At 39.3% G+C, this 26,579-nt stretch overlaps 3 protein-coding genes across 4 annotated transcripts; 1 reads left to right on the top strand and 2 right to left on the bottom strand.

Moving 5' to 3' along the window:
• Positions 1 to 2,642: 2,642 nt before the first annotated feature.
• ppp1r3c2a (protein phosphatase 1 regulatory subunit 3C2, duplicate a) lies at positions 2,643 to 7,614 on the top strand. The gene is made up of 3 exons (XM_023407530.2): positions 2,643 to 2,727; positions 2,905 to 2,982; positions 3,148 to 7,614. Exons 2-3 carry the CDS (start codon positions 2,969 to 2,971, stop codon positions 4,154 to 4,156), a joined length of 1,023 nt encoding a protein of 340 aa, XP_023263298.1. The 5' UTR covers positions 2,643 to 2,727; positions 2,905 to 2,968; the 3' UTR covers positions 4,157 to 7,614.
• Positions 7,615 to 8,334: 720 nt separating this feature from the next.
• On the bottom strand, positions 8,335 to 9,313 carry LOC111655941 (phospholipase A2-like). The gene is made up of 4 exons (XM_023407509.2): positions 9,173 to 9,313; positions 8,920 to 9,067; positions 8,696 to 8,829; positions 8,335 to 8,468 (listed from the first exon to the last, which is right to left on the bottom strand). The coding sequence occupies exons 1-4, from the start codon at positions 9,219 to 9,221 to the stop codon at positions 8,350 to 8,352; spliced, it is 450 nt and encodes a 149-aa protein (XP_023263277.1). The 5' UTR covers positions 9,222 to 9,313; the 3' UTR covers positions 8,335 to 8,349.
• Positions 9,314 to 12,195: 2,882 nt separating this feature from the next.
• On the bottom strand, positions 12,196 to 20,707 carry prkab1a (protein kinase, AMP-activated, beta 1 non-catalytic subunit, a). 2 transcript variants are annotated; one of them, XM_023407533.2, is made up of 8 exons: positions 20,610 to 20,707; positions 18,069 to 18,251; positions 17,759 to 17,928; positions 17,337 to 17,430; positions 16,641 to 16,755; positions 16,158 to 16,291; positions 15,678 to 15,746; positions 12,196 to 14,111 (listed from the first exon to the last, which is right to left on the bottom strand). In XM_023407533.2, exons 2-8 carry the CDS (start codon positions 18,216 to 18,218, stop codon positions 14,034 to 14,036), a joined length of 810 nt encoding a protein of 269 aa, XP_023263301.1. In that variant the 5' UTR covers positions 18,219 to 18,251; positions 20,610 to 20,707; the 3' UTR covers positions 12,196 to 14,033. The 2 variants fall into 2 exon arrangements, with proteins under 2 accessions (XP_023263301.1, XP_087030437.1); XM_087174311.1 differs by having other exon boundaries at positions 20,592 to 20,705.
• Between the last annotated feature and the right edge of the window lie 5,872 nt (positions 20,708 to 26,579).

Raw genomic sequence — 26,579 nt, 5'->3', positions numbered from 1 at the left:
CTTAAAGACAAGATGTTGCTGTGATTTCGACTATAGCCTATTTACTATTTAATTACCTATAAAATGATCACTCAGACAGAAAGTTAGGAGAGACAGACTATCTTTCTTTTTATTAAGGGCCACACGTCAGACTCAAGCAAGGGTCTTCAGGGTAAGGACTAAGCCCAAATCGCACCTACTCCACCAGGTGAGCCACCGTGGTGCCCTGAGACAAACTATCTTCCTTATTTTGTCTGTCACACAGCTCACAGAGTCCATCTGGGATCCACAATAGTTTAGCCCTTATTTACTTCCAACTCCAGAATATAACAGACTTTTGGCAGGGCTTTTGTCTAGTTCCCTCAGTTTGATATATAGAATTGGCCATGGTGGTATTTCAGTGTAAAGCCTCATTTTGAGTCGCTCCCATCTGTCCTGTTAAAAGTTATTGCATTATGTGTTAATACAAAATCAACACTTATTGAGATCGTTTCAATTATAAAGTCCTCTAGAGAAACCCTTTATTTCTCATCAGGACTTTTATTGCTGTGCTGTATTGTCATATTGTCTCATTACCAGTTGAGGGTGTTACTGTTGTTTACATGCTATTCAGATCTTCTAGTTTCTTTAGCAGTTGCCAATGGCTTCTGTCTCTCCCTCCGTCGCTCCTGCTCCCTCTGCTCTGTGTTTCTTAAGTTTAGTTATTCCTCTGCTTCCTTTAGTAATAATGGTACATGTAAAGAAAGTAGTTTATTTGCGAGGCTCAGAGTATTGGAAGTGCTCCTCTGCTTCCCTGCAGTTCCCAAGCAGCTTGCAAACCAGAGCAGCTCAGTAGACTGCCTGAAACAAGAGGTGTAGCCCTCAGTCCCCAGTTAGCATCCATACACAGTTCAGTCATGTACCAGGTTTGTACCCAGTTTGTTTGAAAAAAAGTCTCCAAATCTAGCAACAATGTGCTTAATTTGGCAACACTGCACTCCAACTCAGTGAGACATTCGACTGACCAGTGGTGGAAATATGATCAGTCTGTCAGTCAGTCAGTCAGTCAGTCAGCGACATTCCAGGTTATAGGGATGGCCCTGCTGTTGCAACCCAGCCAATAATCATCTATATTCTATAGTTTAGCTGACATTATATAACACATTATAGTGTGAGGTGATTGAATTATTATAATATTTAACCGTGAGGTCACATGTTCACATGCCATGCAATATATGATTGTTGAATATTCTACTCAAAGAAAAATCAATGTCTTGAAGGAGTTTATGAAAAAGGTTCCTTTCGAGTTGAAACAGTCAACAATCGATAAACCTGATAACTTAAGAAACTGCTGCACCCCAGTCTGTGGTTGGTACCCAAAACCTGTTTGCAAGAATGTATTCACATCATAGAATTTGCTTTGTTTGAGCCTGTCTGTCATGAATTAACCAGTTTCTGGGACAAGCCCTAGGCAGTGTGTAAGTTTGGATACCCACCAAACATAATGTAATACTAAAACAAGGGAGTGTTTTGTAATAACTCTGTGGGGCGGCATTCTGTTAACTCCCAGACAGATCTTAGTCTGAACCTGTTTCAAGGAATTTCACCATGTTGCAATCAAAAAGCAACAGCCCAGTAGGATTAAAACTATTCCTTGCTAACACAAGTGTAGGCTAGTATGAGACATATTGAATAGCCTATCTCTATGTAAGCCTGTTTTTATGTAAGAAGTTGTGCACACATAGGTGGTATCAATGTTCTCATCAAGCTATTGGCAAGAAAGCAAATAAGACTGTTTCCGAGAATGTTAAACTATATTTTACTACGTAATAGTTTTCGAGTCAGGCTCATTTTCATATATTATATCTAATATATTCTAAATGCAAAGCAGGATGATGACATACAATGAATGCTAACAAAAAAGTCTAGTTATGTACCATATTAAAAGATTATATTGTACGTTGAAGAATAGCCGTTTAGCCAATCTGATATTGTTGACTGATTATTTACCATCTTTAAATAGCCTCAATATATACTATTTCAACTTAGCCGTGGACAGTCATTCTCTCCCTCAGCTACATCAAAGCTTAATGTCGGGTGACTTCTTTTTATGATAGCATTACAATTTTCTCCTGAGGTCCATCCCTTTCCTAATTTGAAAATGAGAGCACTGTGCCTGCCAGCATGATTTACAATTTAAATTTAAAAGCGGACAGGGAAAAGAAGAACTCCACCATTACACACATTTAATGGACAAATTTTTATATTCTAACTTTTGGATTTAGCGTTTAATTGGATATTGTGCTTGCAGCCTCCCTTTAACAGGCACTAGGGAAAAAGAGAGGCCTGTAATTTGAAAAGGCTATCTGTTGATGTTTTTCATTTTCACACCTCTACTGGTGTAAAAACACATATTCTAATGAGTGTGCACATGTTTCATTTTTTTTCTTTACTCCTGGGTTCTACAATAAACCTAACATGAAACATTTGGTATTGTTTTAAATATCTACATTTTTAAGTAAACCAGAAAGATAAATATAGCAGCAAGGAAAACTCTGACACCTAACTTTCATGCAACACTTCTTTAGGGGCAGGACATAAACAAAGGAGCTTCACTTCATTGGTTAAACTACCCACATGCAAATGTGTTGTCACAGAAGGTCCAGCCTCATTCCCAAACTCTTCACATAAGCTCCAGAGAGAGAGGAGAGACAGACTTGGACTACGATCATCTCTTTTCTTTTTCTCTGATTTGTTGAAACACAATATGTAAGTATGTTCTGCATTTTTAAAATATGCCTCCACATTTTCAGTTTTTAGGCACTTAGCTGTCTCTGTTCTTCAGTGTAGTTTGAACTCATCTCAGATAGGTCATCTTTTGACTCATAGTTGTTTAATTCACTGAGAAGTTTTCTTCATTCTTTACCTCTGTTTTCCCGCTTGCAGATTATTCTGAATTTGCTGCAGCTGCTCAAGCAAAGACAACTGACTGACAGTGTAAAATCTGAGAATGAACTGTACAAGGTAAGCTAATGTGCTTTCATTTAACTGTTCTTGTGAGAACTAACAGTACCTGTGTGTCAGTCATTAGAACAAGTTGTAAAGGCAGAATTTCTACAGCAGAAATATGTGCAGTCATTCTGTGTGACAGTAGATGTCATTGTAACCCCATCACGGCTTCCTCCTCAGAGTTCTCCATGCCTTTGGTAGTCACCCCAAGCCCGCTGTGATGCCGGTCGACCTCGCTGTGTGTCTGAGCCTCAGTCAGCGCCAGCCTCTTTACCAGCTGCTTTCCATGTCCCCTACGAAACCGGCAAAGCGTCCCTGTCAGCCGACCGACAGCCTGCCGAAGACCAGCCGTCAATCTCCATATCTCTCCACTTTTTCTTCATCCTCCTTGCTGCTCTCCTCACCTGTGCCCTCAGAGCCTCGGAGCTGTTTCCGCAGAGACAGCGGCACTGTGAACAAAAAGCGTGTGGTGTTTGCAGACGCGAAGGGATTGGCGCTCACTGCTGTGCGGCTATTCATCCCTGAACCTTCCTCTACCACTCCTGCTCTGCTGATGAAACCCTTGCCGGCCAAACTGCAAGCCCAACAGTCAACCCCAAACAACCTGCGGCGCTACAAGTTGAGGCTGGCCTTCCCTCAGCCGACACTGGACTTTAAAGCCTTCCTTGCACGTTTGAGAGAGATGCATGTACAACTGGAAAGCTGCAACATTTCAGAACGCTCTCTGAGTGGCAAAGTGTGTGTCTCCCATGTCAGTATTGAGAAAGCTGTGCATATAAGGGTGACCTTTGACTCTTGGAGGAGCCATCATGACATTCCCTGCACATTCCTGCAGCAGCTGCGCTGTGGGGGTTCTGATATGGGTGTTTTTGCCTTCGACTTAAGCTTACCCCAGAACATCGATCCAAAGGAGCGGATCGAGTTTTGTGTGTCCTTCAGGCCGGGACCTGGTGTAACACCACACTGGGATGACAACAGAGGGAAGAATTACAGGGTGTGCATGGATGCATCAAATGCTAACCAAAGCGATGCTAACCATTTCTACCCGACACTATCAAAACATCAGTCACCATCTTGGCCTTCGCACGTGTCCCTCAGTATGCAGAACTCTGCTGATCTGCAGTATCTTCAAAAGAGTTTATCAAGGAGAGTCAGGGCAGAGTGGAAAACTTTGTGTCCAGCCAAGTGAAATTAGCCTATACGTTCTCCACAGAGCTATGAGGATATGTAAATAATGTGAATATATTAATCAACTAATATTTAAAAGAGAGTGACTGCTTCTAGAGATGTTTGATCTTTCTCAATTCTCAGTGTTAGATGGTCTATAGCCTACTGTTTAAAAAGCAGCCCAACCACCCTGCTGAAATGTGAACAGCACATACGTCATTTTTGTTCTGATTAAAAATCCATTGTTTTTTAAAAGCTTTTCTTTCTCTTTTCTTCCCTCTGTAGAAGATACAAACAAATCATTCTGTACCTGTCCATTTACAAAGTGCACTGTGCAATAATAGACATTGTAGAATGACACATGAGCCTTGATTAAGATACCTGGGCCCTAGAGGAAAAAGTGAAAACAGGAAACCTGTTTTTGTCTCGGAGAAAACATACGTCACATGGACAAAGCGGTTACTCCGAGAACCTTTTGTACTTGCAGGTACTAACCCCATTTTCTCCAAGCATAGTGAATGAACGGCCATGCTCATGATGTACTTTCACACAGCCGTCCATTCTCTCGACTCAGGCTCAGATTTCCATCTCGCATACCAGACAGAATAAGTCAACAATTCAACACAGATGGTTTGCACAGGAAAGTCCCTTCACTCAGACACTAGTCACTCCCCTACCTGCTGTGAAAAGTTGAATAACATGCTGGAAATCGTTACTTCTTGTACTGTACATGATTGGTATGGTAAATAGTGGGTAACCATGGCAGCATCAGAGCAAGCGAGTACTCTGGATAATGCGTGGGCTTGTGTTTACATGCAAGGGCGGGGTCATTATTAGACACTGCGGCAGCCAACTGCTGTGAGACAGTGTCTCTCTCGCTGCTTCTCCTGTTCTACTCCTTCTTAGTCACCTCTCTGTTAGACTTGTTTCTTTGTCTTTCACTTTTCTCTCAGGTTCATATCCTCCTGGCATAGGGGTACCGCCTTTGGGAATTGTCACAGCTGAGTTTCCATGGCGCATGTGAGCGGTAGACACATGTAGCAAGTTTACGCACATTGTATCTTGAAGCACTTATCTATTTATTAGACTCAGCAGTGTTGAGTTGGTACCTGGTGTTACATGTGAGGGGGGGGGGGCCTCCTGACATCTAGTGAATGAGAAGCTAAATAAAACCCCAGAGGAATGATACATTATCAATGCTAGTAAATGGATGTACTTCTAGTTCATCTGAGAGTACAACCAAGTTTCTAATGATCTTTACTAATATTTTGCAACTTGGATTCCAGTGTCAAGCAGAACTTTAAGTTCGCACGATGCTGATTAAGCGCCAGGTTCATCTCTTTGTATTTCATGGTACACCGCATTTTTAAATCTAGTGGCATTTCGTGCCAGAGTACCGGAAGCGATGTGTTTTATGTCAACCAACAATGATTTGTTTGCCAGAGCCAAGAAAAGTTTCTGATGCTCCAGGTAAAAAAGAAACTCAGTTCATTCCAGAAGTAAGGCACGTAAACACCATGGTAACACCAGCATCTAAAATGGCTAAAAGTAGTGGCAATTTATTTCATTTCGATGGAATTGTTTGCAATTAGGGGCAACGTTAATCTGCAAAATTTTTTTGCATCAAACTTTGATAAATGTTAACCCGTGCATTTGTGCTGGGGAACAATAGCATGCCATCTTCACAATGTGTCAGAAAGTCCAAATTAGCTGTGCTGCAACATTCACTCTTGTTTAAACTCCTCTGTCAGAGTCAAAATAATCTCACAAAAGAGCAGAGAGTTACTACCATGAAACCAGAGTCACTGGTACAAGTACATTTCTTCAGTGAACTGTGTGAACTTACTATCCCATTAGCTATATTATAAGATACTGGAAACCAGTCCTCCCACAATCCAAAGACATGCAGGTTTAGGTTAATTGGTGACTCTAAATTGCCTGTAGGTGTGAGACCTGTCCAGGGCCCCCCCACCCCACCCCCCACCAATATATGGATAAGGGGTATGGCTAACGAATGAATGAATATATTGTAACCAGTCTTTCCCAGTTCAGAGTGGTGAGTGCAATCACTCAATCTTCAGTGATGAATTGAATGGCACTGTGGTGTATGACATCCAGCGGTTTACCGCAAAGGATATCTCCATAATCCAGTGTGGTTAGTAAAGAGTATGAGTTGTGTGAGGGTTTTTTTTTTTCTTCGTTTCTACACAGACAATCAGTGTGACGCACAAAACAGTTCTGAGCATAAAGGTAGTGAAACAGAGCCTGAACTCGTAGGTGTTGAGTGACAGAAAAAATACAATAATGTTTGACTTGTTTTCTCCTTCTCTCTGTCTCCCTCTCTCTCTCACTCTCACACACTCACACACACACACACACACACACACACACACACACACACACACACACACACACACTCTATGTCATTTGAAAACAACTCTGACAAATGATGTCATCCTGACAACAGGTATCAGAAAACACTCACGTGGGTTATTTTTCAAGCCACTGACAAACAATCAATTTTGTCACTCAGTTTGGAAGACTGGAGGACGCCTTGTGTTTTGTAACATGCATGGTGATACTGGCCTCATCTTCCACTGCTAACACTGTTTCGGCGTCAAGGTGTTAAATTATGTTCTCAGCAATTTGGACTTGGCTTCAAACAACAGTGTAAACAGTGTAAATCTCCAATTAGCAAATCAGCACAAGATGAAAACACCATCATAATCATCATTTCCCTCACAACAGGCTTCTTGGTCAATCCAAGACATAACCAGCTGCACTAGCCACTTATAGCTACCTTACAGTAACAACAGCAGATGACTCATAATATTACTAAGTGGTCAATATCTATTTTTTCCTCCTTGCATTTGCCATTTTGTCTCATTTTATCTTCGAGCCAGCAGCAGCCACAGCTGGCTGATGGCCAGCGGCCAGCTACCAGCTGCTGTTGCTTACAGTGCTGATGCTTAGTGTTGTCTGAACAAAACCCTGAAGACTGAAACAAAGAGTGAGCTGCTGGGAGCTAACAGTGGTGGCTAGCTGAAACCAACACATTCGGCTTCAGTGATTAGATTCGTTTTTTTCTTTGTTTTTTCTGGTCCCAAATGATCTCACAAGCAACCACATCTCACCTGCAGCCCTCTGGTGCCCTGGGAGTTGTACATAACAAGTAAGAACTGTGATAGAAATAACCAGTGTCACTAGCGATACAGAATGAGCTGACGATAGATTGTTTGTGACAACACTGTTTGTGAATGTTTGTTGCTGTGATTTGTAGTGGCTAAAAGTGGCTAACAGCTGCTTCTGGCAAAATGAATTCATTAATTCAGTAAGAGTGACCCTTAACTGCAGAAAGGTGCATTGCATGTTTGTTTTGCATATTGTATAACTACACGTTTGTGCATTTTGTCAGGCCAGAAGACCTGTCTGTTCAGATTGTGTCTGTCTATTATATAATAAAAGTTAAAGTGTAAAGTACTTGCAGTTTAAAAGTGTGCATTATATTATAGTTACAATAAAGAAAATTCTGTTTATAAAGGTCACGCCATGTTTTATTTGCTCTGACTCTATGGGGGAAGGAGGGTGACTGTGCCGTCACAACTACTTACTGGCCGATGTACTGAAGAAACCTACGTGACACAAACCCCCATTCATATCCACAAAATGTAAAACAAAGGCAAAATGAAAACCTGAATATTATTTCTCTCCTTTTCTGTAAATACATTTTTATTATCTGATTATATGCAAATATTACACACTGGATATGGGAGTTTTACAGATAGTATGGAAGGATAGATGAAAAAACAAAGCATCGGATGACAGGTATACTACCGACTTCATCCTGGAAGCCAGGCAAAAAAAAGGTAGACAATAGTGCCCTCTAATGGCAACATAAGTGACAGGAATCACATTCAACATTACACGCTGGAATGACTGGCTATAAGTAGAATGTGAGGTGAGGTAAAATGAGAGATGTACATGTAATTGTGTTTATTGTGTTGAGAACTTTGCAGTTCCACATGGAGTGAATGATGGATGGTGATAGGTTTGTAAAATTACAGTGTGAGAAATGCGTTGTCTCATACAGAAATCATGATATTTTGAATGTGGCTGTACAGCATAAGGTTTATGTGAAAAGATCTTAACATGATAATGATTCTCAATAAATTAACAAAACAAACTGTCACTTTTGAAAACTATTTGCAGATATCTTTAATGACACTGGTCGCTGGGCAGGTGCTCGTGATCGGGGTTCCAATGTGAACTGGCAAAACACTCAGCGGCCTTCCTGTCACACTCGCAGATGAACATCTCACATTCGTTGTTTTCGTCTGAGGAAGAGAACACGTTGAGATTACAAATAAAAAAAAAATGAAAGGAACTGAGAACATTATAGATTCTTTTATAACAGAGACAATTTGTTCCCATCAATGTGACAATAACAATAATACAGCAACAGAGGAGGGTAAAAATGCATCTTACTGCAGGTTTTATGAACAAATGAACATGTTTATAAGAACAAATGAGCAGGAGAAGCTTTTTGTTTTGGTGTACTCACCGGTGCAGGTGACCTTCTTGTTATTTTTATCACAGCTGTAGTCATAGAACTCGGTGTAAGGGTTGTCGATGATGGGCCAGCACTCAGGGTGCTGCATAGCATCGCTGTAACACTGGTCGTGCACTTGACAGCACCTACAGATATAAAAAGAAATATTCAAAACAGACCGAATAGGCTTTTATTAAAAGTCATTTTAGAATGAAACAGAGTAACTGAATCATCACCTGTCCAGATCATCCACAGGTGTGCCAGAGCCTCCTTTTCCACAGAAGCAGCCGTAGTCAGCGTAGTCAAAAACAGGCCAGCTCTCAGGCATCACACAGAGGATCATTCTCCTAAACTGGTTCAGTGCCTTGTAGTCCAAGGACTGGGCTGAAACACAGCAAAGTGGGAACAATCAGAATCCGACTGGAGGATGCATATATTCAGAACCAACATGTATGCCGGACAAACAGCTGTGTGTTAAGTTGAACTCACCAACAGAGAGGCCCGCAACCAAAAGACACAGAATCTGGAGGGTATTCATCCTGTAAATAAGTATTTCTGCCAAAGTGTAGTAGCTCTCACTCTGAGATCAGGATCCTCTTTATATAGCAACCATGAGGACCTTGGGACCTGCCCTGTCAGCTGTTCATACGACACAGAGTCGCACACCTCACTGTGCACGGGATCTGACGTTTGAACACAGACCAGCATGTGTAAAAGTGAATCAAAACTCCCACACTGTGAACTTTCCATAACCCTGTCTTGTTGTCAAATATGTTTGATGTTCTTTCTGGACTAGACTTGGTAGGCTGTTACGTGAAAGACCCATGTGGGAGGCACTGAATATACTGACAGGGTTATAAGTCATGTTTAAGACTCATTCATTTAAAAGGTTTGAAATATATCATCAAAAACGTTGTTTTCAATCTCACTGTTTGACTTGATTCAAGTAAATCTCACCTGCCTTGTTTTAATTGTTAATTGTTTAGCTAAATACAAGGGACACGTCTGCTACAGATCCTTCAGCATGCTTTACCATTTACTTTTAGCTGTGAAGTTTCAAAACAAAAGCATCTTATTTCAAGTTTTATTCTTTTGGCTTGCACAAGGGATATTTTAAACTTGTCTTTAGGGACAAAATATCTAATTTCACGCTTTAGTTGGTTGTTTCTCATAATTTCATTTTTTTTTCAACCTGTCAGTCTAACTACACTAATTAAGAATTCCTGTGGCAGATTTATTTGTAAAAAATCTTATCAAGTGACAATCCCTTGATACAGCAGCCATATTTTCTTGTTTCGAGCAAAAGCATGTTCATATCTGAAACAATTTCCCTTAAATATGTTTGCCAATGTTGGAACATTTTCAAAAGAAACCTTAATGCTACATTTATACCCCCATGCAAAAAATGGTGTTCCCTGACAGAAACCTCATTCAACATTTTTGGGACGAACTAGAACACACAGCTTCAACATCAGTGTCAACCTCACAAATGCCCTTGTGGCTCAGTGGGAGTAAATCCACCCAAACAGGCTTCAAAATCTCCTGAAACACTTTTGAAGAGGAGACGAGGGAGAAGAAAGAGAAAGCGATTAAACGTCCCATATTTTACACTTTTCCAGTGTTTTATTTTAAGTGTTGATCCATAAGAAGATATATTTGTGGTTTTAAGTACCAAAAACCATCTCAGTGTAGTTTAGCATCTCCTCTCTCAGGCTTCTCTCTGGAGCTCTAGTAACACCAGATCGTCTCTTCTGATTGGCTGACTGTTTTCTGAGTGATTGAATAAAAATATAGCAGATTTCAGGTAAAAACTCAAACAAACCAAATCCTGCATGGCTGGATGGTGGATCCATGTGAGCTGGGCTTGGGACCTGGCTGAGGTTGGTGACAGCTTTGTTGTGACATCACAATGTTACATTAGTCCTGACGGCTCATTTTAAGGCTCAGTTTCCGAACACAGGCTGTGTGTATTTCTCTGTGGACTGACCACTTTGGTACTTTCACAGTATTAATATGGAACATAGACCTGCTTTATATAAAAAATATATGGATATCTCACTTTATATAATATTGAACCTTTAATGCCCATGGTTTTTGAATTAGATGCTCAAAAATCCAATAACAGTGTAAAATTCACATGTCCACATGTTTTTGGCCATCTCAACCAGTAAATGATAAAAAAAAATTGATGGGTCCCCAAATTGTTTATCACTACGTGTATTTTCATGCAGATCTTAATCCACATATAGAATAAATGTTTACCATCAACACATTTTCTGTGATTAAAATAAATAATGTAGCGGACCAAGTGGCTTTGGGTGAGATTTATGCTCCCTTAGTGATTTTCCAGTCTCTGTATAATCTATCTGGGCTCCCTCCATCCTCTTGATCATGGGTCAAACCCTGGTCAGACATTTGTCATCTGTGTGTGACTGTGCATGACACATCAGGATGTCCATAAATGTCCTATATGCCCTATATGCCTTGTCATAAGTGTAGCTACATTGCCACACACCAAGGGAAAAATTATAATTACTCAATGCCACTTGTTGCACATAAGTCGGCAATTTATAAAATGCATCATTATTTCTTAATAGGCAGTAAGACATACTGATAGAATCACTCTATGTGTAACATCACTGTAAACGTACATGAGCTTTCATATTTTAATTAGGTTTTTTTTTGGCTTACTGTAAGAAAAATAGTCCTATGTCAAACTGTTGTAAACAAGGTATGCTTAAGTAAAACCTTCTGTAGACACTGTTTGTTGCATAATTATGTAATAAATAACCTCATGCCCAAAATAGAGAGATAAACATGAGACTAAATTAAACAGCAACTTCAGGTTTTCTGCCATATGCAAGGGGACATGGAAACTCCCATACTTCCAGAACACACCTATGATTACATAAAGAGCAGACGAAGGTTGAGAGCAAAGTGCTCAGAGGCTCAGGAACAGTGAAGTGGAATGTTTCTGTTTTCTCTGGCAGTTCTGTGAAGTAATAACAGTGATCTTTCTTCATCCTTATTTTGACTTTTACCATGTTTGCTTGAAGGTCATTCTGTATTTTTCTCAAGTACTGTATATATATATATACATATATATATATATATATTTTTTTTTTTTTTTTTTTAATTAGCTTTATTAGTGTATAAAAAATAAAAAATTCATTAAGGAAAAGCTGCTTTAAAAGTCATTTTCTGTGCAGCTTTAAAACCTCCTCTCTTTGAATACTCTCACTACAATATGTCAAATGATTTGATAACCTCATTGGGAAAAAGAAATAAATGTAAAATAAAATAATACTGTGGACAAGTCAAATGACACTGTTTGGTTCATCATAAAAATGACCAGTAGAGAATAAATTGCTTTCAAAATCCCTGCAGGGTTTCCTACAATGACTGTGAGTCAAAACAAGCCATTGCCCTCTACACATGGACTCATGAGTGTTTTAGTGAGGCTGACAATAGGCAGATATACACACACAAATAAAACAAACTGCATATGAATCTTTACTGCAACTTATCTTTAATACAAATATCTTTGAAAATGTATACACACCAGCATGGTTCAAAGGCTCAACAACATTTTTAATGATACTGCAATGTATTTGAATATCCAGCATCTTGTCATCAATAAGTCATTACCATGTTAGTTCTGAGACAATAAAACAAAAGAGACTATGACTGAGGAGTGTCAGCATCCAGTGGCCTGTAACCAACATCCTGGTCTCATTTGTTTATGGTAATTACACCTAGATAACATAACTTGGCAATGATATGTTGATGGTTCAAGTCATAGGCTACCTTTTAACTTAAAATTCAGTCCAGTCTTTCAGACCTCATGAAATACACACTGACCATTAACAGTGCAGACAAACATGTTCACTATAACGCCTCTTCAGTAACAGTTCCAGTCTGATCCTATGCTGGTCCCTTAGTCAGTGTTGTGGCTCTTCAAGCAAATGTCGGTCACTTTGTTGTCATTGTCAAATAACGTTCCTGTTGGGTCTTTCTTCATTACCCATGGATCCATCTGAATTTTCTGCATTACTACTGAAGATTGGCAATGTGTCATGGCACAAACCTAACGATCCCATATTGACTAAGCCAGCAGGGATCAACTCTATGGTGTGGAATGCATAAACACTGTATAAAAGAAGGAAATTATTATTGTGCAATGGTATATCAGTGTGAAGACCACTACATATTCTATATAAAATTAAATGTTTATTATGGTAATGCAAATCTAATGAGTTATTTAGACCAGATTCATTTATGAGATGGTTTTGGTCTCGACTACATCGTCTTAGTCCTAACAATCTGCTGAGATACTCGACTGGAATGGTAATGACTGCAACGCTGCAACTATACTGAGAAAACTCTTGACAACAAAACAAATCACATCATCAACCAAAGTAGAAAAAAAATGATATAACTAAATACATCACAAATAATAGAAAAATAACTACTGTGTGCTCTGTGATCATACTAAATAAAATACAACTAATAAATACAACTATTTTAAGATAAAAAGGCAAAAGAAAACAGTGGATAACTACTGCAGTGCAATTTTTTTCCTTCTTTGACCTTCACATTCACATTCTCGATTGTACCACTGTTGTCTTTGCAACCATAGGAAGGACAACAGCAACCTCACGTATCTGAGGTCCTTCAGTCCAATTTCCCCAGCATTACTAATTCTCATCATTCCATTTATGTCTGCTTTGATTATAGCTGTGTGCCTCTCTATGTCTACTGAACAAAGTTACTGTTGTTGAAAACTACAGAGGGCAATCAGTGAAAAAATAAAGGCAGATTATGAAGGATTGTGGTAACTGTGTGGCATTGATGGTCCTCAGCAGATGTGTACAACAACTGGGTGTACAGTGAGTGTACAAGATATAATCTCAGAGCTGTGTGTTCAAAGCTCAGAATGGATAAAGTAATGTCATCATTTAACCAGCCTCTTGAGGCAGATTTGTACAATGATACAAATGATTAATCTGTTGACATTTTACTGTGCACACCCATTCAACACTATCATGTCATCTTGATTTAGTTTATTCATTTTCAGGGCATTCCTATAGTAAACATTATTCCTGAATTTTACTTCAAATAAAAGTTTAATTGACAGATTTAACAATATCTATTTTCCTAATCTTTAATCTATCTCCTCCACCTCACTCAGAGCTGCTTCTTCAAGTCCAGACGTGGATTTAACAGGTGAAACCCATGACTGATATGAGCTTGCATTCACCTGGTCTCTGCTTTACGGAAAAAAACAGGTGGAGCTCATATTTTGTACACTCAGTGTACAGTTAACACACTGGGATAAGAGAGTCTTCAATCAGATAGGCTTATATAGCAAGGTGGTGACGTACTTCTTCTTGTAGCGATGTGTCGCGCTGAGCACCATCACCCCATCCTGTGACAGAAAAAGAAAACATGGAGGAAAAATTCACTTAAAAAAACACAGGCTTTCAAAACAATGAAATGCATGCTGGCAGCTTAGATACATATGAGCCTTGTGGGGACAATGGTATCGGTCATACCATGTGCACCTTTACCGTAGAGATTAGTGGGAGGGCCACCCACTAATCTTGAAGACCCGCCGCTCACTAATCCCCATCAACAATCAGGCAATATGATGTCTACTATATTCCGGTTCTTATTTTCACACAGAGACACAGAGCGACTCATTTGTTGTGGTGTAAAAGCTGCAAAACTGCTGTGAACCTGCTACTATAGGGAACCAAACACTTTTTTTTGTTGCTTTACATTACAGGGGAGGCTCACAACTTTTCAAATCTGTCTTAAAACAATAGTCAGGTGCCCGTGTTTACATTCAAAGACTTTTTGGTTGCTGTAATGATTCCTCGTTTTCATGTTGGCCATTAAGAGATCTCATTCTAATGTGATTCCAATGAAAGTGATAGTGGCAAACCAGCGCAAAGCAGCACCCGCCCCACATTATTTAAATACCAAGTGCACTTGCGCCCTGAGCGCCCATGGTGCGTTGGGCTTAAAATGAAGTGTGGTCAAACGCATTGTTGGCACATTGCTAGCTTGAGGAAGCGGAAAGTGAATGCGCTATTGACCAACAAAAACTCTTTCCAAATACCCAATATATGAAAAATTTGCAATCCTTCCTAAAAAGACAGTTTCCTTTATTAACTTCAAAGTTTAAGAAAATGTTGTTTCCCATGTATATACTGCCGCATTTTATCCAACACCTGTATAACTTTATGATCACAGTTGCAAAGTCCCCTTAAAAAGCTTTAAAAATAAACTACACACAGTAAAAACAAGGTCAATTGACCAGCCGCCAACTGATATGAAAACAAGACTAGGTCAAAACTGTTGTGGAAATGCTGTAAACAACTGAGAGAGAGAAAGAGAGCGAGAGAGTGCATCGTAGACAGTTGCTGATTGATGTGTTCATTCTATGTCTGTCGACCACCTGTCTTGTTATCGTTATCAGCGGCCATGGTTCCATCTATTTCACAAGCGTTCACAAAATCTGATATGTTGGCAACACTGCATAGAAACTTCTTGTCTCAATTCATTTTGTCAGAGAAGCGGCCAATGAGGAAACTCCAACTCAGTCACGTGACATTCAACTGTGCAGGATTGAAAGGGAAGTGCAGGGAAGGGAAGGGCAGAAGTTTTTTTTCTGTCTTTTCCTCCATGTAGTCTGACACTGCTGTTTGTATTTATATCTTGTCATGTATATTGTGTTCATTTTTCCTGTCATAATTTTTGAATCATCTGTCCTTCAGCTCCTCTAATAGCAGCTTGTTATCATTGTTGGCATTCCACAGATAGAATCAGCTGTGCATGCTACAGCGGCAACAGCTCACACTTTCTATTAAAAATGCTATCAAATCTGGTCATTACTAAAGTGTCACTGAGTTTTCCCACATTTCAGCAGCTGAAAAATAGCAAATACTGAATTTATTTTTTGCGTGAGGCAGTCAGCTTCAGACCTTACCTTAATTGAAAGAGCATAGAGGTGGTTGAGCATGACATGATTGGGTTCTGGGAGTAACGCAGGGTCACACTGGAAAAAGAATTATGAAAAGAAACAGAAACAACTGAGAATACTGGAACAGATTCTGTTTATATTTCTATTTTCCATCTTTCTATTTTTATAATCTCTATTTCCATAAATGCATATTAGCTCTTCATAATTACTTGCCTCATTTTATAGATGTGTTTTATCAGTTACTGGCAGTGTTATTTGACAGATTTTTTTTTTTATTTATTATTTATTACATTAATGAGCAAGTTGTTGCTTTTTATTATAACCTTCAATATTTTAACTGCGTTTTAATTTCAAGGAATTTGTTACACAGTTACAATACAAAATAGAGAGAAATAAAGAATAAGCAATTCACTATATCAAGAACATCCACAATGTAAATAACTGTGTTTGGAATAGGCCTGATTTAATTACAACACAGCTACTTACAGATATCCCCGTGTCTTTGTTGAGGATGACCTGAAGCAAGTGCGGTGGGAGTATGGGTGGAGACTTAAACTTCTCTTCCTGTTTCGGAATGTAGGCGTCCTGATGATATGGTCCAGGAGGAGAGCTGGAGAGGTCTAATTGAGGAAGTGAGGAGAGCAGAGCAGGGGCGGGAGAGTATGAGTAAGAGAGAACATCATTCTCAAACATTTTCTGAAGAAGCTGTGTAGAAATCCTGGCCTCAGTTCACACAACAGCACAAAATTTCAATTTTAAAATTATACTATGATGTTTTAATTTCTGACTGAATTCATGAATCATGGTTTATATTTTATGATGTCTATTGATGTTTGGTGGACTGAGTGCCCAAATATTAGAATATATAGAATATTTTTGTACACTTTTCCATACCCGCTTCCAAAAACCTGTATGCTACCTCACTAAATTTTCACAAGGCAGACATGAAAAGGGGTTATTAGTACTCACCTGACATGTCAGAACATTTCTGTGAGTCCACCATTAAAGCATCAAACACCTCAAAGTCTGTTTTCTTCACCTGGATGACATTATTGACTGTGCCCAGCTGGCTGGTCACAACCGGCTGTGAGGGAACACACAAGACAAATTACAAGTGTACAATAACTGAATGCGCAAGATGTTCAACCCCGTCTGTCCAATATTTCCTTCATTCCACAATTTCGCCAAGTTTACAGGATACGTGATTAATTATTTTCAGATATGTGAAACTCTATTTCCTTGCTGCAGATAAATGATAATTGTTGTTTCAACAGGATAATAGGTCTCACTCAGATTATTGCTTGCAGCCAAAATTAAAAACTCATTACATACACTTGCAGTTACACTATGTAATGCTGGCAAAGATACAACATACAATAATGCAAAACCATTCATTATGTCATGACAATGTTGGTTTAGCGGTCTTTCCAGACTTTCACTCATAGCAGAGGTGTAATAGCTTTATTTACAGATGCCGATGGAGGTTGTACAGGAAATTTCAAGGTAGAATATAAATAATGTATATAATGTTTTAGGAGGCCTCTACGTGTAATGTGGGGCTGAATCACAGCTGCAACAACCTCTCTAGTTGGATGGTGACCGATGAAAGCCTGTTTGACAAAAAGGTCATAAGAGTGAGTATATTAGAGAATAATAACTGCTGACCTCAGCTGGGTCATGGGTCCACTGGCCGTCCACATAAAACTTGTACTGATGCTCCCCCTCAGGCAGATCCACAATGGCCACAAAGGTGTTTTGACTTTGAAAGATGACAAGTAAGGTGAGTTGTCACAGTAACTTCTCTTTGAGTCTTCAACCTCATTAATAATATGTGTGCCCTCTAAACCAGTGAACTGAATTTCAACAAGGCTTTATCCTTTACTTCCAGAAACTTCAGTGGTACAGTGAAATCATGTATATCAACCTAGCAATTGTATCGACCTGTTTCATTCATAAAACAAGCTGTTTCATGAAAGACACTCAAAACAACTGTCTTTGCGTGCTAGCTAGATTCAGTGAGAAATGGTAAATGTTATCTTATCAAATAACTTTAAATGAGGACACAAATTTTCAAGATACATCCTCACCTTCTAATAAGAGGAATCTTGTTGGCCCAATTGTTGAAGGACCCAGAGAGGTAGACCTCCTTGCCATCTCCAGTCCAGCGAAATACTGTTGGCCGGTCTAAAGTTGGGGCTTTGTCGTCTGCTTCTAAGTCTTGTTGCCATGCAAGGAACTCCTCTTTCTCTAAAGGAGCCTGAAACATCATTTGGAGAAAAAAACATCACTAGCTGTTGATTTACATCATGTGAAGAGTTGGGTTTGAAAAGGTCTACGGGCACCAAATTACCATGTTGGCAGCAGATAGTCTGCCTGAGAGTGAGCCGCGTGACTTACTTTCAAATCTTCACCATGAAAAATATCAGCATCTTCTGGGCTGTCCATCAGGATCTTTGGTCTCTCTCCCTCCTTGATACCTCGGCTGTCCCTGCGCTGAGCCTTCTCCCCCTGGCCCATCGCGGCCCTCTCACTGCTTGTATTCCCCATGGCTTTGTCTTCTTGCAGGCCAACACAAGGTCACTGTTAGTAGGAGATTTAAGGCCAAACAGCAACTCAGAAAAGACTCCACAAGATGTGACATTTCTCAAATAAGGTCATTAATCATTAGTGGCCAGTACTGGGCTACCTGCAGCAAGTGTTGCTTTTTAAGACCACATCCGTCAAATGAGACAGATAAAATTCTTTACACCTTAGGCGCTAAAGTTCCTCTCTAGAATGAGTGAAGCAGCAGATTAAGCTTACTCACATGTATAGATCGTAAATGACAAAGAGCAGTGGGTCAGAATCACGTGGAAAGATTTGACAGACTCCACTTCATAGAAAACATGTTGCCTGTATTACTGTATTCATCGAACAGCTGGAGCAATCTGTTCTTTGCACAGTATGACTGTACAAACAAAACTGTATAATCATTGCAGAATCCCTGCTGCTGGGAACTGAATAACACAGGGCGGTATTGTTCGACACACCACTTGGGCACCTGAAATGTTAGAGTTTACCTTTTTATTGTTAGGCTCAGTATGAACCTAACATGCCATTTCTTTCAGTATGCTACCTTCTCTCTTTAAGGGGCCAGTGTTTCTGTGGGACAATTAAAGTTACTGCAGTATACTTCACAAATCCATCCCAACACATATTGGCTTTTATTAATTATTTCATTGATTTCTACTTATGTAAGTTACTGCTGCATGATAATAATGCTGTGCTGAGTTTTAAAAATCAGTTTTCACTGTCAGCTGGAAGTAAGCAATGGTAACATGACCTTGACAAACAAAAGGCAATATGGCATTTACAGTAATGGATTACCTATTTCAAGGATGCCTCTCAGTGAAAATTAAGTTGCATACCAGTGTGAAATCAAATGAAACCAAACTCTGACATACTACTAGTGGTAATAATGAAAACGTCTGCCAAAATTGCTTAAAATTGGAAAATACATTGATTTCTTTCAATTAACATTACTCAGGCATTTCTTAGTATTTCTATTATCATGATGTGATTACTACAGTTAGTGTCACTACCACATAATCAAGATGATTCAAAATGGTGACAGAAAAGGTTTGTATTTAAGAAGACATCAGGCAAAGAGATTTAAGAAGACATAACCATTTTTGTGTAGTTAACTACTGAAACTTTTGGCCCTCTTGGGCCATTAAATTTTATCATTTCTTTGCTCTCTTTTCATCCTATGAAGGTAAGCCCAGGCAATGCATTTGTCAGGCAGTCCATACACATCACACTCTTTGTGTAATACGTGTACAAAAGCCAAGGGCAAGCACTGCTCAATGCTCACACAGTGACAGCATTATTGTGGTTAAACCTCCCAAATCTCAGCCTAAGAAGGAATCTCCATGGCCACACATAAGAAGTTATTGTATATCAAACCAAAGCTGACAATCTTTTCACTTTCCTGTGAATAGTGGGGTATTTATTTTTGGTTAATGTTTAACCTGTGAACACTTTTGACATGTGACTTTGTTATAATTTTGTTTCACGTGTTGTCAATTTGATCTTGTTTTTTGTTTTTTTTTCCAAAATAGTTTGAACTACTTTTTCTGAGTTTCTTATCTCAAGGGGAGCTTTGCTGTAGTTCAACTTCTTCCACTGTGAAGTATCAGCCTGACTCAGGGCTTATCAAATTCTCTAATTGTCTCTGATAAAACACACCAAAATAATCTGTCACTCCCCTGTCGGGGTCTGATCATTAGAGTCAAATCATCCCTTTACTACCACATGTGACTTTATAGTAATTTGTTCAATTTAAGATCTGTTTTTCCAGGGTTGTGCTTCTATTGCATGTTGATCATGGATGCGGGGCATTTTCCCACTGTATGACAGTATCAACATTTTGAGTAAAGTACTGTTTCAACCACTGATCGTTATACTATAACATTTCTGTGGGGTGATACTATAAAACGGATACAATATCATGCAGCTTATACGTAGTTATCTTTCTAGGATGATGCAGTTCCACGGACGAGTTTTTTAGCAGTTTTACGTAACGCAAAATGACGCTTCCATTAGCGACCCCCCCCCCCCCGTGACCCCCGAAGAGGGCTAACGGACATTAGCTCATCTTAAAATCTGACTGCAATAGAAGAAACAACATTACTAACTATTGTGGGATTATAACTTGATTCGCCTGAACTGACTGGACAGAAGGTGAGTTAAGTTTCAGCCAGTGGCACCTGTGCAATAAGATGCAACGTTAGCTAAATGATTTACTAAAGCTAACAGTTAGAAGCTAGCATCATTGTGTTGTGTAGCCGACTAGAGGTCCTGTAACCCAAACAGTGCTACTGCTTGCTACATAGAAGTGATACCCCTTAAGGACTGAAAGAACTGACTATAAATACTGACCGGCGATTAGCTTTTTACCTGAGCAGTGTTTAGCGTCGTAGCTGTTGGTGTTAACTCGTCACAACCATCTCGTCAGGGCAGAAAACAAAACATTAGTCACAGCAAACAAACCCGCCCCCTCCGGTTTGCGCATGCGCAGTAGATAAAAAAAGCCTCATTAAAAGCTATCAAATGATCCCGCAATATTTTATTTCCCCATAAGCAGGTATCATCGCCGAAGCTGTTTGTCTTGCAGAATATAACTATCACTATCACATTATAATTCTGTTCCTAATGTGTAATGAGAGATGTAATTGTATGTAATAAACACTAGATGGGAGCGTGCATCAAGTATAGTGACAATGTACAACATGAAACCATTTAGAGATGAGATCATGCAACAAATCTCTAATTCCTATGTCAGGCAGAACAACCTGATCCCAGGCCAGTGCCAAACCTCATCACCTGTGTTCAGTTGTCCCTATACTGCTGTTGTGCTAGTGCTCCGGCGGGTGTTTTTGATTATTCTTAGCAGAAGAAGTGTGATGAATTACATTAATGGTGCCTCTGTTCCAATATGGATAGACCAATAAACCATACAAATGAGCTATCATGCATAATGCTAGGCCTCTGGAAAGTAGCCATTATCATTGTTAATTAGTTACACCACCGCTGTACCAGCTTAAAGTGTCTCCTATTTGTTAATATTTTTATTTTGTATAATTTAACAGTTTTTCTTGGATGTTACTAATTTATTTTTTGCCATCAGCATTGCCTCCCTTAGCTGTTCTGATGCCAGCAAGATAGGGCTAATTGTTCTTTATCTCTTTCACCCCATGGGGCAGTCTCTTACACTCTCTTCTGTTAATGGAGTCATGTAGAGCTGCAGCAATAGCTGAAAGTGTCTTTTCATCTTTATTTGGTCCCCTCACCACCATTCCTACAACTACACCTATTCTCTTTTCCTCAAACATCGACAGATTTAAAATACATAATGATGTTCACCTCCCCATACAGCACACAGGGGGCAGCAAACACTGCAGTCTATGGCACATAATGAGGAGCTAAGTAAAAAAGAAAAAAAGGTGTCCAGCAGAGATGTGTGAAATGAAGGGGGGGGTTAAATTTCACTGGACCATCTAAAAACAGAATTTACATTTCACCAAGCCCTATTATCCAGAATGTCACAGCAGACACAGCCCCAAATTATAGGCATGGTCACGGTTGATTGCAGTACACAGATGTCAGTCCACACCGGGTGTTCAATTACAGAGATTTAATTTTTCCCCTCACAGCCTTTATGCCTTGTTATTACCACTTAATATTGTTGGCTTCTTCTTTCTTCTCATTCTTATCTGGGAGAATGTATTATTTAGAAAATCTCAAAACAACAAGACCGTTATTGTGTGATTTAGACATGTATATGCATGTTTTTGTGCAGGTAGAATAGAAGAGAGATGCGTGCCATGCATCACTTTCACAAGAGCACTTCAATATTTCATTAAATGAGCTTTTAAAAAGAAAAACAAGAGCCAGGCATGTTAGACGACTGTCCTGGAACCAGACCGCTGTAATTGGCTCACGTCAGCTGAGGAGACTGAGTGGGCTCCAAGGAAGAAGTTGGCCTGGCTGCTGGAGGTGGGATGTGATGTTTTTTTTTTTTTTTTTGCTTGTATGCGGAGGTGGATCTAAAAATGGATTGTAGGGATGGAGTTGGATGGTATGGCATTTTGTTAGTTTTGATGTGTTGAAAATCAGTTGGCAATGGTAGAACAAGGACAGAGGTGGGATTGGGTAAACCTTGATATTACATAATTTAAAGACTTATTTTCTTGTAATTTATCCTGTGTGATTAGGGCTCCTACTTTATTTCTTCTTATCTGTCAGTCAGACTGTTTATGTAGACATCCCTTTATATCAAATATACATAATTAAGACAAATGCTTAGGAGAGCGAATTATACATTTATTTAAATGTTTATAAATCTAAACTGAAGAACTGACATAACATCTTTTAGGAGATTTTTTGTCTTTGTAATATTTACAACCTGAATGCCTGCTTTGATAGAATTTCTCTCTAGAGTCAAAAGCCCAAACTGGGAGAGCTTTCACAGTCTCATCAAAAATCCCGTGTTGGCTCACAAACCTGCTGATTAACTCCGTGATGTTACTGATGTGCTGACATTTTACCGTGACTCCATCCTGGAACTGCTTCCCCAGAGCCATGACCAGGCTGCCACTCTTATTTACCATTACTCATCCCTGCTGAGTGAAGCCATCACACAGCAGCAGCTAGCCACTCCGTAACACCTCAGCCAGCAGCTGGCCCTGATACACTCTCCGTAGGACAAGCCAGATAACCTTTATACTGAGCTACTCGTGGGGAGGCGATGACTCACAAACTCATACTTGTTGCCGTGGCACTCTCACAGGCTCACATCTGTTCATGCAACACATTTGTATTCATGCGATTATTCCTTTGTCAAACACTGAATGAAAACTTGTTTTATTTAAACATTCAGAGCTTAACATTATGAAATAGAATTCTCATTGTTTCCGCGAAGACATAAACATTTAAAAACAGGTCACAAATATATCGTTTCCTTTTAAAAATGCTTTACAAAACAGCGGGGCACTGCTGTTTTTAACAAAGGTCACTCAAATAGGCCTATGTCAGTTTCGGTCAGGACTAGAGTTAATACACATTTAGTTTTTTGGCCACATTGGCATCATTGGTTTGTGGAATCACTTCATTGTAGATTTTGGTCTTTTAATGGTATTTTTCCTGACAACATGAAAAAGTAATGTCTTGAGTATTGTCAGCCTTATCCTTTAACAACAAGGTCTATATACACTATTCTATAGCAGGAATTTCAAAACGTTTCCCTTTATTTTATCTGCTGTTTCACACTGCCTACCTGAAAGTTTGATTTGTTCATTGACCTCACATCTTGTCATGATTTGTTATGGTCTACTAGAAGTTTGAATTAATTGGAACAATTTTGTTGAATGAATGGTTCCACTGACACAGTCCATCAAATTACGTCACTGCAGTTTAACTACATGACTGTGAAAAACTCTCTTATACAGAATGTGTAGAAGAAGCGTCTGCTCTTTTGATGACATCAATATCTCTGTAATTGCAGTTTAAAGGAGCTATTTGTAAGGTATGCTATTTCTGCATAGCCAACATTAGCATTAACAGCTGTTAACTTACCAGACTTGCTAAGAGTTTCAGCCACTGTTGTGTTTACAATACAGCACTTTTTTTCTTCAGGGCAGAACTTCTGATGCTACACTGACTCAGTATTGGAAAGTGACAAGATGGGCCGACCATGCTAGCTAGTTAGCATGCCAATTTTAGTTTTAGAGAAGAAATGATAGAAATAGAAGCAAAACAAGAGGGTTCCTTTCAACCTCTGGAGACAGCTATTGGTGAGTAAAGGAATGAAGTCTGATGTATTGTATGTTCTAATCTATTAAACTTCTAAATGTCATGACCCACCAAGTTACTTGAGTTCATGGTTCTTTGTCTTTAATGTTTCCCTCTCTTGTATTTTGGTAACCATTGTCTTGTCTCATGTCAGAGCCCACGTCCTGTCAAGTTTCCCTCCTGTGTGATTACCTGCCCCGCCCTAATGTGTTTCACCTGTGTCTCATTGTCTCCCCTGCCTTAGAGTATTTAAGTCCTTGCCTTCCCCTCATGTGTTGATCGTCTTTACCCCCGTGTGAGCGGTCCAGCAGTTTCTCGTGTAGCCCCTCGTGTTTGTGTGATTTTTACCTGTTTGTTTGACCAGTGAGTTTTACCTGACGATTTTGATACTTTTGCCACATTGACTGATCACCTGTGTTCGGATTTCTGGACTGATTAAAACTTTGAACCTGACCCTCATCTGAGTCTGCTTTGTGGGTCCACATCCAGTGTGTGCTTGACACTGTAAAGCCTTTAACATTCATTGTAAATAGTCATTTTTTTATAAAGATGTAAGCTCTTATAAAGAAATAGATTAAATAAGATTGACCACGAGAAAAGGAAATACAGGCACACTATTCTGCCCTTTGCTGCTGCTGTGTTGCTGCTGTCATACCCAAAAGACAGAGATGTTGTTTATACTCACACTGGCATGTACAAATTTTTTGTTACAACCCTGTAAAGTGTACCAGGCCTTTGACTGGAAAAGAGAACTTGTTCATAAGCTAAACATTTCAGATGGCATGAAGGCAGCATCACAGGGCTTAAAACAATCTTTCTCATTAGCCTGATAATTTGTGAGGCTATTTGGGTGGGATAACCTTGGACTAATTCAGAGCTCAAGTTTCACATTTGACTCAGCATTTAATGTGGCAATTAGCCTGGTCACGACCATCATCATTGAATCTGTTATGAAACAGTTACATAATATCCTCATCTAAACGATTTCTCTCCCACACACGCTGTCTCATTCTTTGTGTCCTTTTATCCCTATTTCCTGTTTAGTCTCTCTCTCTCTCTCTCTGTTTTTTCTCTTTTTCTACTTTCTGTGTCTCTCTCCCATTCTCACTGTGTGACCTTCAGTTTAACATTTGGGGGGAGATGCTACTGCTGCACTCCTCCCTATTCTTTCTTCTACTGACAGATAAAAAGAGGAAGCTTCAGGGTAGCAGAGGGTTCATAGCTACTACATGTCTGTTTTCCTTCTCTATTTTCTCCAATTTACCATGACAATCCTTTGAGGCAAAGTATGGTTCATAAAACAGTTTCTGTCCCACCCTATCTCTGGCAAAACCCTTAGCGAGAAGGTGATCTTTTGGTGATATGAGAGATAGTCCTTTTCATGTCAGTGGTTGCCAGGTGAAAGGTCCAGTGGCCGTGATACTCTGAGAGCCAGGGCTCTGTCCTCTTTATGTAAGCTAGAGCACACACTCAGCTACGATCTGCTCCACGATTGGTACTTTACTGTCCCTGTGCTACCATCCTCTTGACATTGATATATTTGAGATGGTATGGGTGAGATTCTCAGGGAAAGCCATTTGCGCTCTGTGGAATGTATAATCTGTGTATACATACTTGATGAAGCAACAGTTAAATCACGCCATGTTATCTGTTCCTGCCACTTGGAATAGTGTGCAGAGGGTAATCAAGCTGAGGGAGCTGATAAATGGATGAATTTTAAATGTAATACTACTCTTGCTACACCACATTTACATTTTTGCATGGTGCTGATTATAATGACAAATGTGGCAGATTTATCACCAGCGGTAGCTAGCTAGAGTAAACTAGGGCTCATGCTCAAATTATGTGGGTTGTTTAAAACACTGTCTCTAACTGTCTGTAAATTGCCAACAAAAGCACAAAGTTGGCGGGTCTTGCTGTGTTTTTTGACCAGTGGAAAAGGGGCATGACTGGCTTTTTGATGTTTTTTTAAACAAGAAAAGAACAATCTTAAATTGGACATGATGGCTAAGCTAAAAGACTGAAGTTAAAGTTGCCCCACAGGCAAAAAGTCAGCATCCTCATCAGCTAATTAGCCTATAAAAATGTAATTAAAATGCTATTTGTTCTAACATAGCGTAACCCTCAAATGGCTTGGATACAAGCAACGCAGTGGTTGTGTTTGTATTTTCCAAACACTGCTTCCCTTTCACAAGAAAACAGAATTTGAAGATGAGTAATAATGACTAAGCTACTGTAGTTGGCAGGACATGCTAGTGTTTGTATAATGTTAGAGCAGATACACACACAGTTAAATCCATTCCTTATACTTTTGCTCTTGTGTTTTTTGGTTTTGAAAAGGCTTTGAAATTTAATTCAGTTCAACTCTGTTCAATATTGTTGATTTTATCTTGTCCAAATTAATGGTTTTATACAAATTGTGGTCATTGAATTGAATATTAGATTATTTTATGACATTTTACATATATTTTCTGTATCCTGACATACACATATTATGGAAAAAATATTTGTATAAATTTTGTGGTACTGATTTCAACCATTTCCATTGTCCATCCCTATGGTAAATGTTTAAGCATG

This window comes from Seriola lalandi, unplaced genomic scaffold, assembly GCF_002814215.2.
Source record: "Seriola lalandi dorsalis isolate HSWRI2012SDOR001 ecotype SW California unplaced genomic scaffold, Sedor1 jcf7180002054337, whole genome shotgun sequence".
NCBI classification, from domain to species: Eukaryota; Metazoa; Chordata; class Actinopteri; order Carangiformes; family Carangidae; genus Seriola; species Seriola lalandi.
The sequence above is the reverse complement of the archived record's forward strand: the minus strand, read 5'-3'. Positions and strand labels throughout refer to the sequence as shown.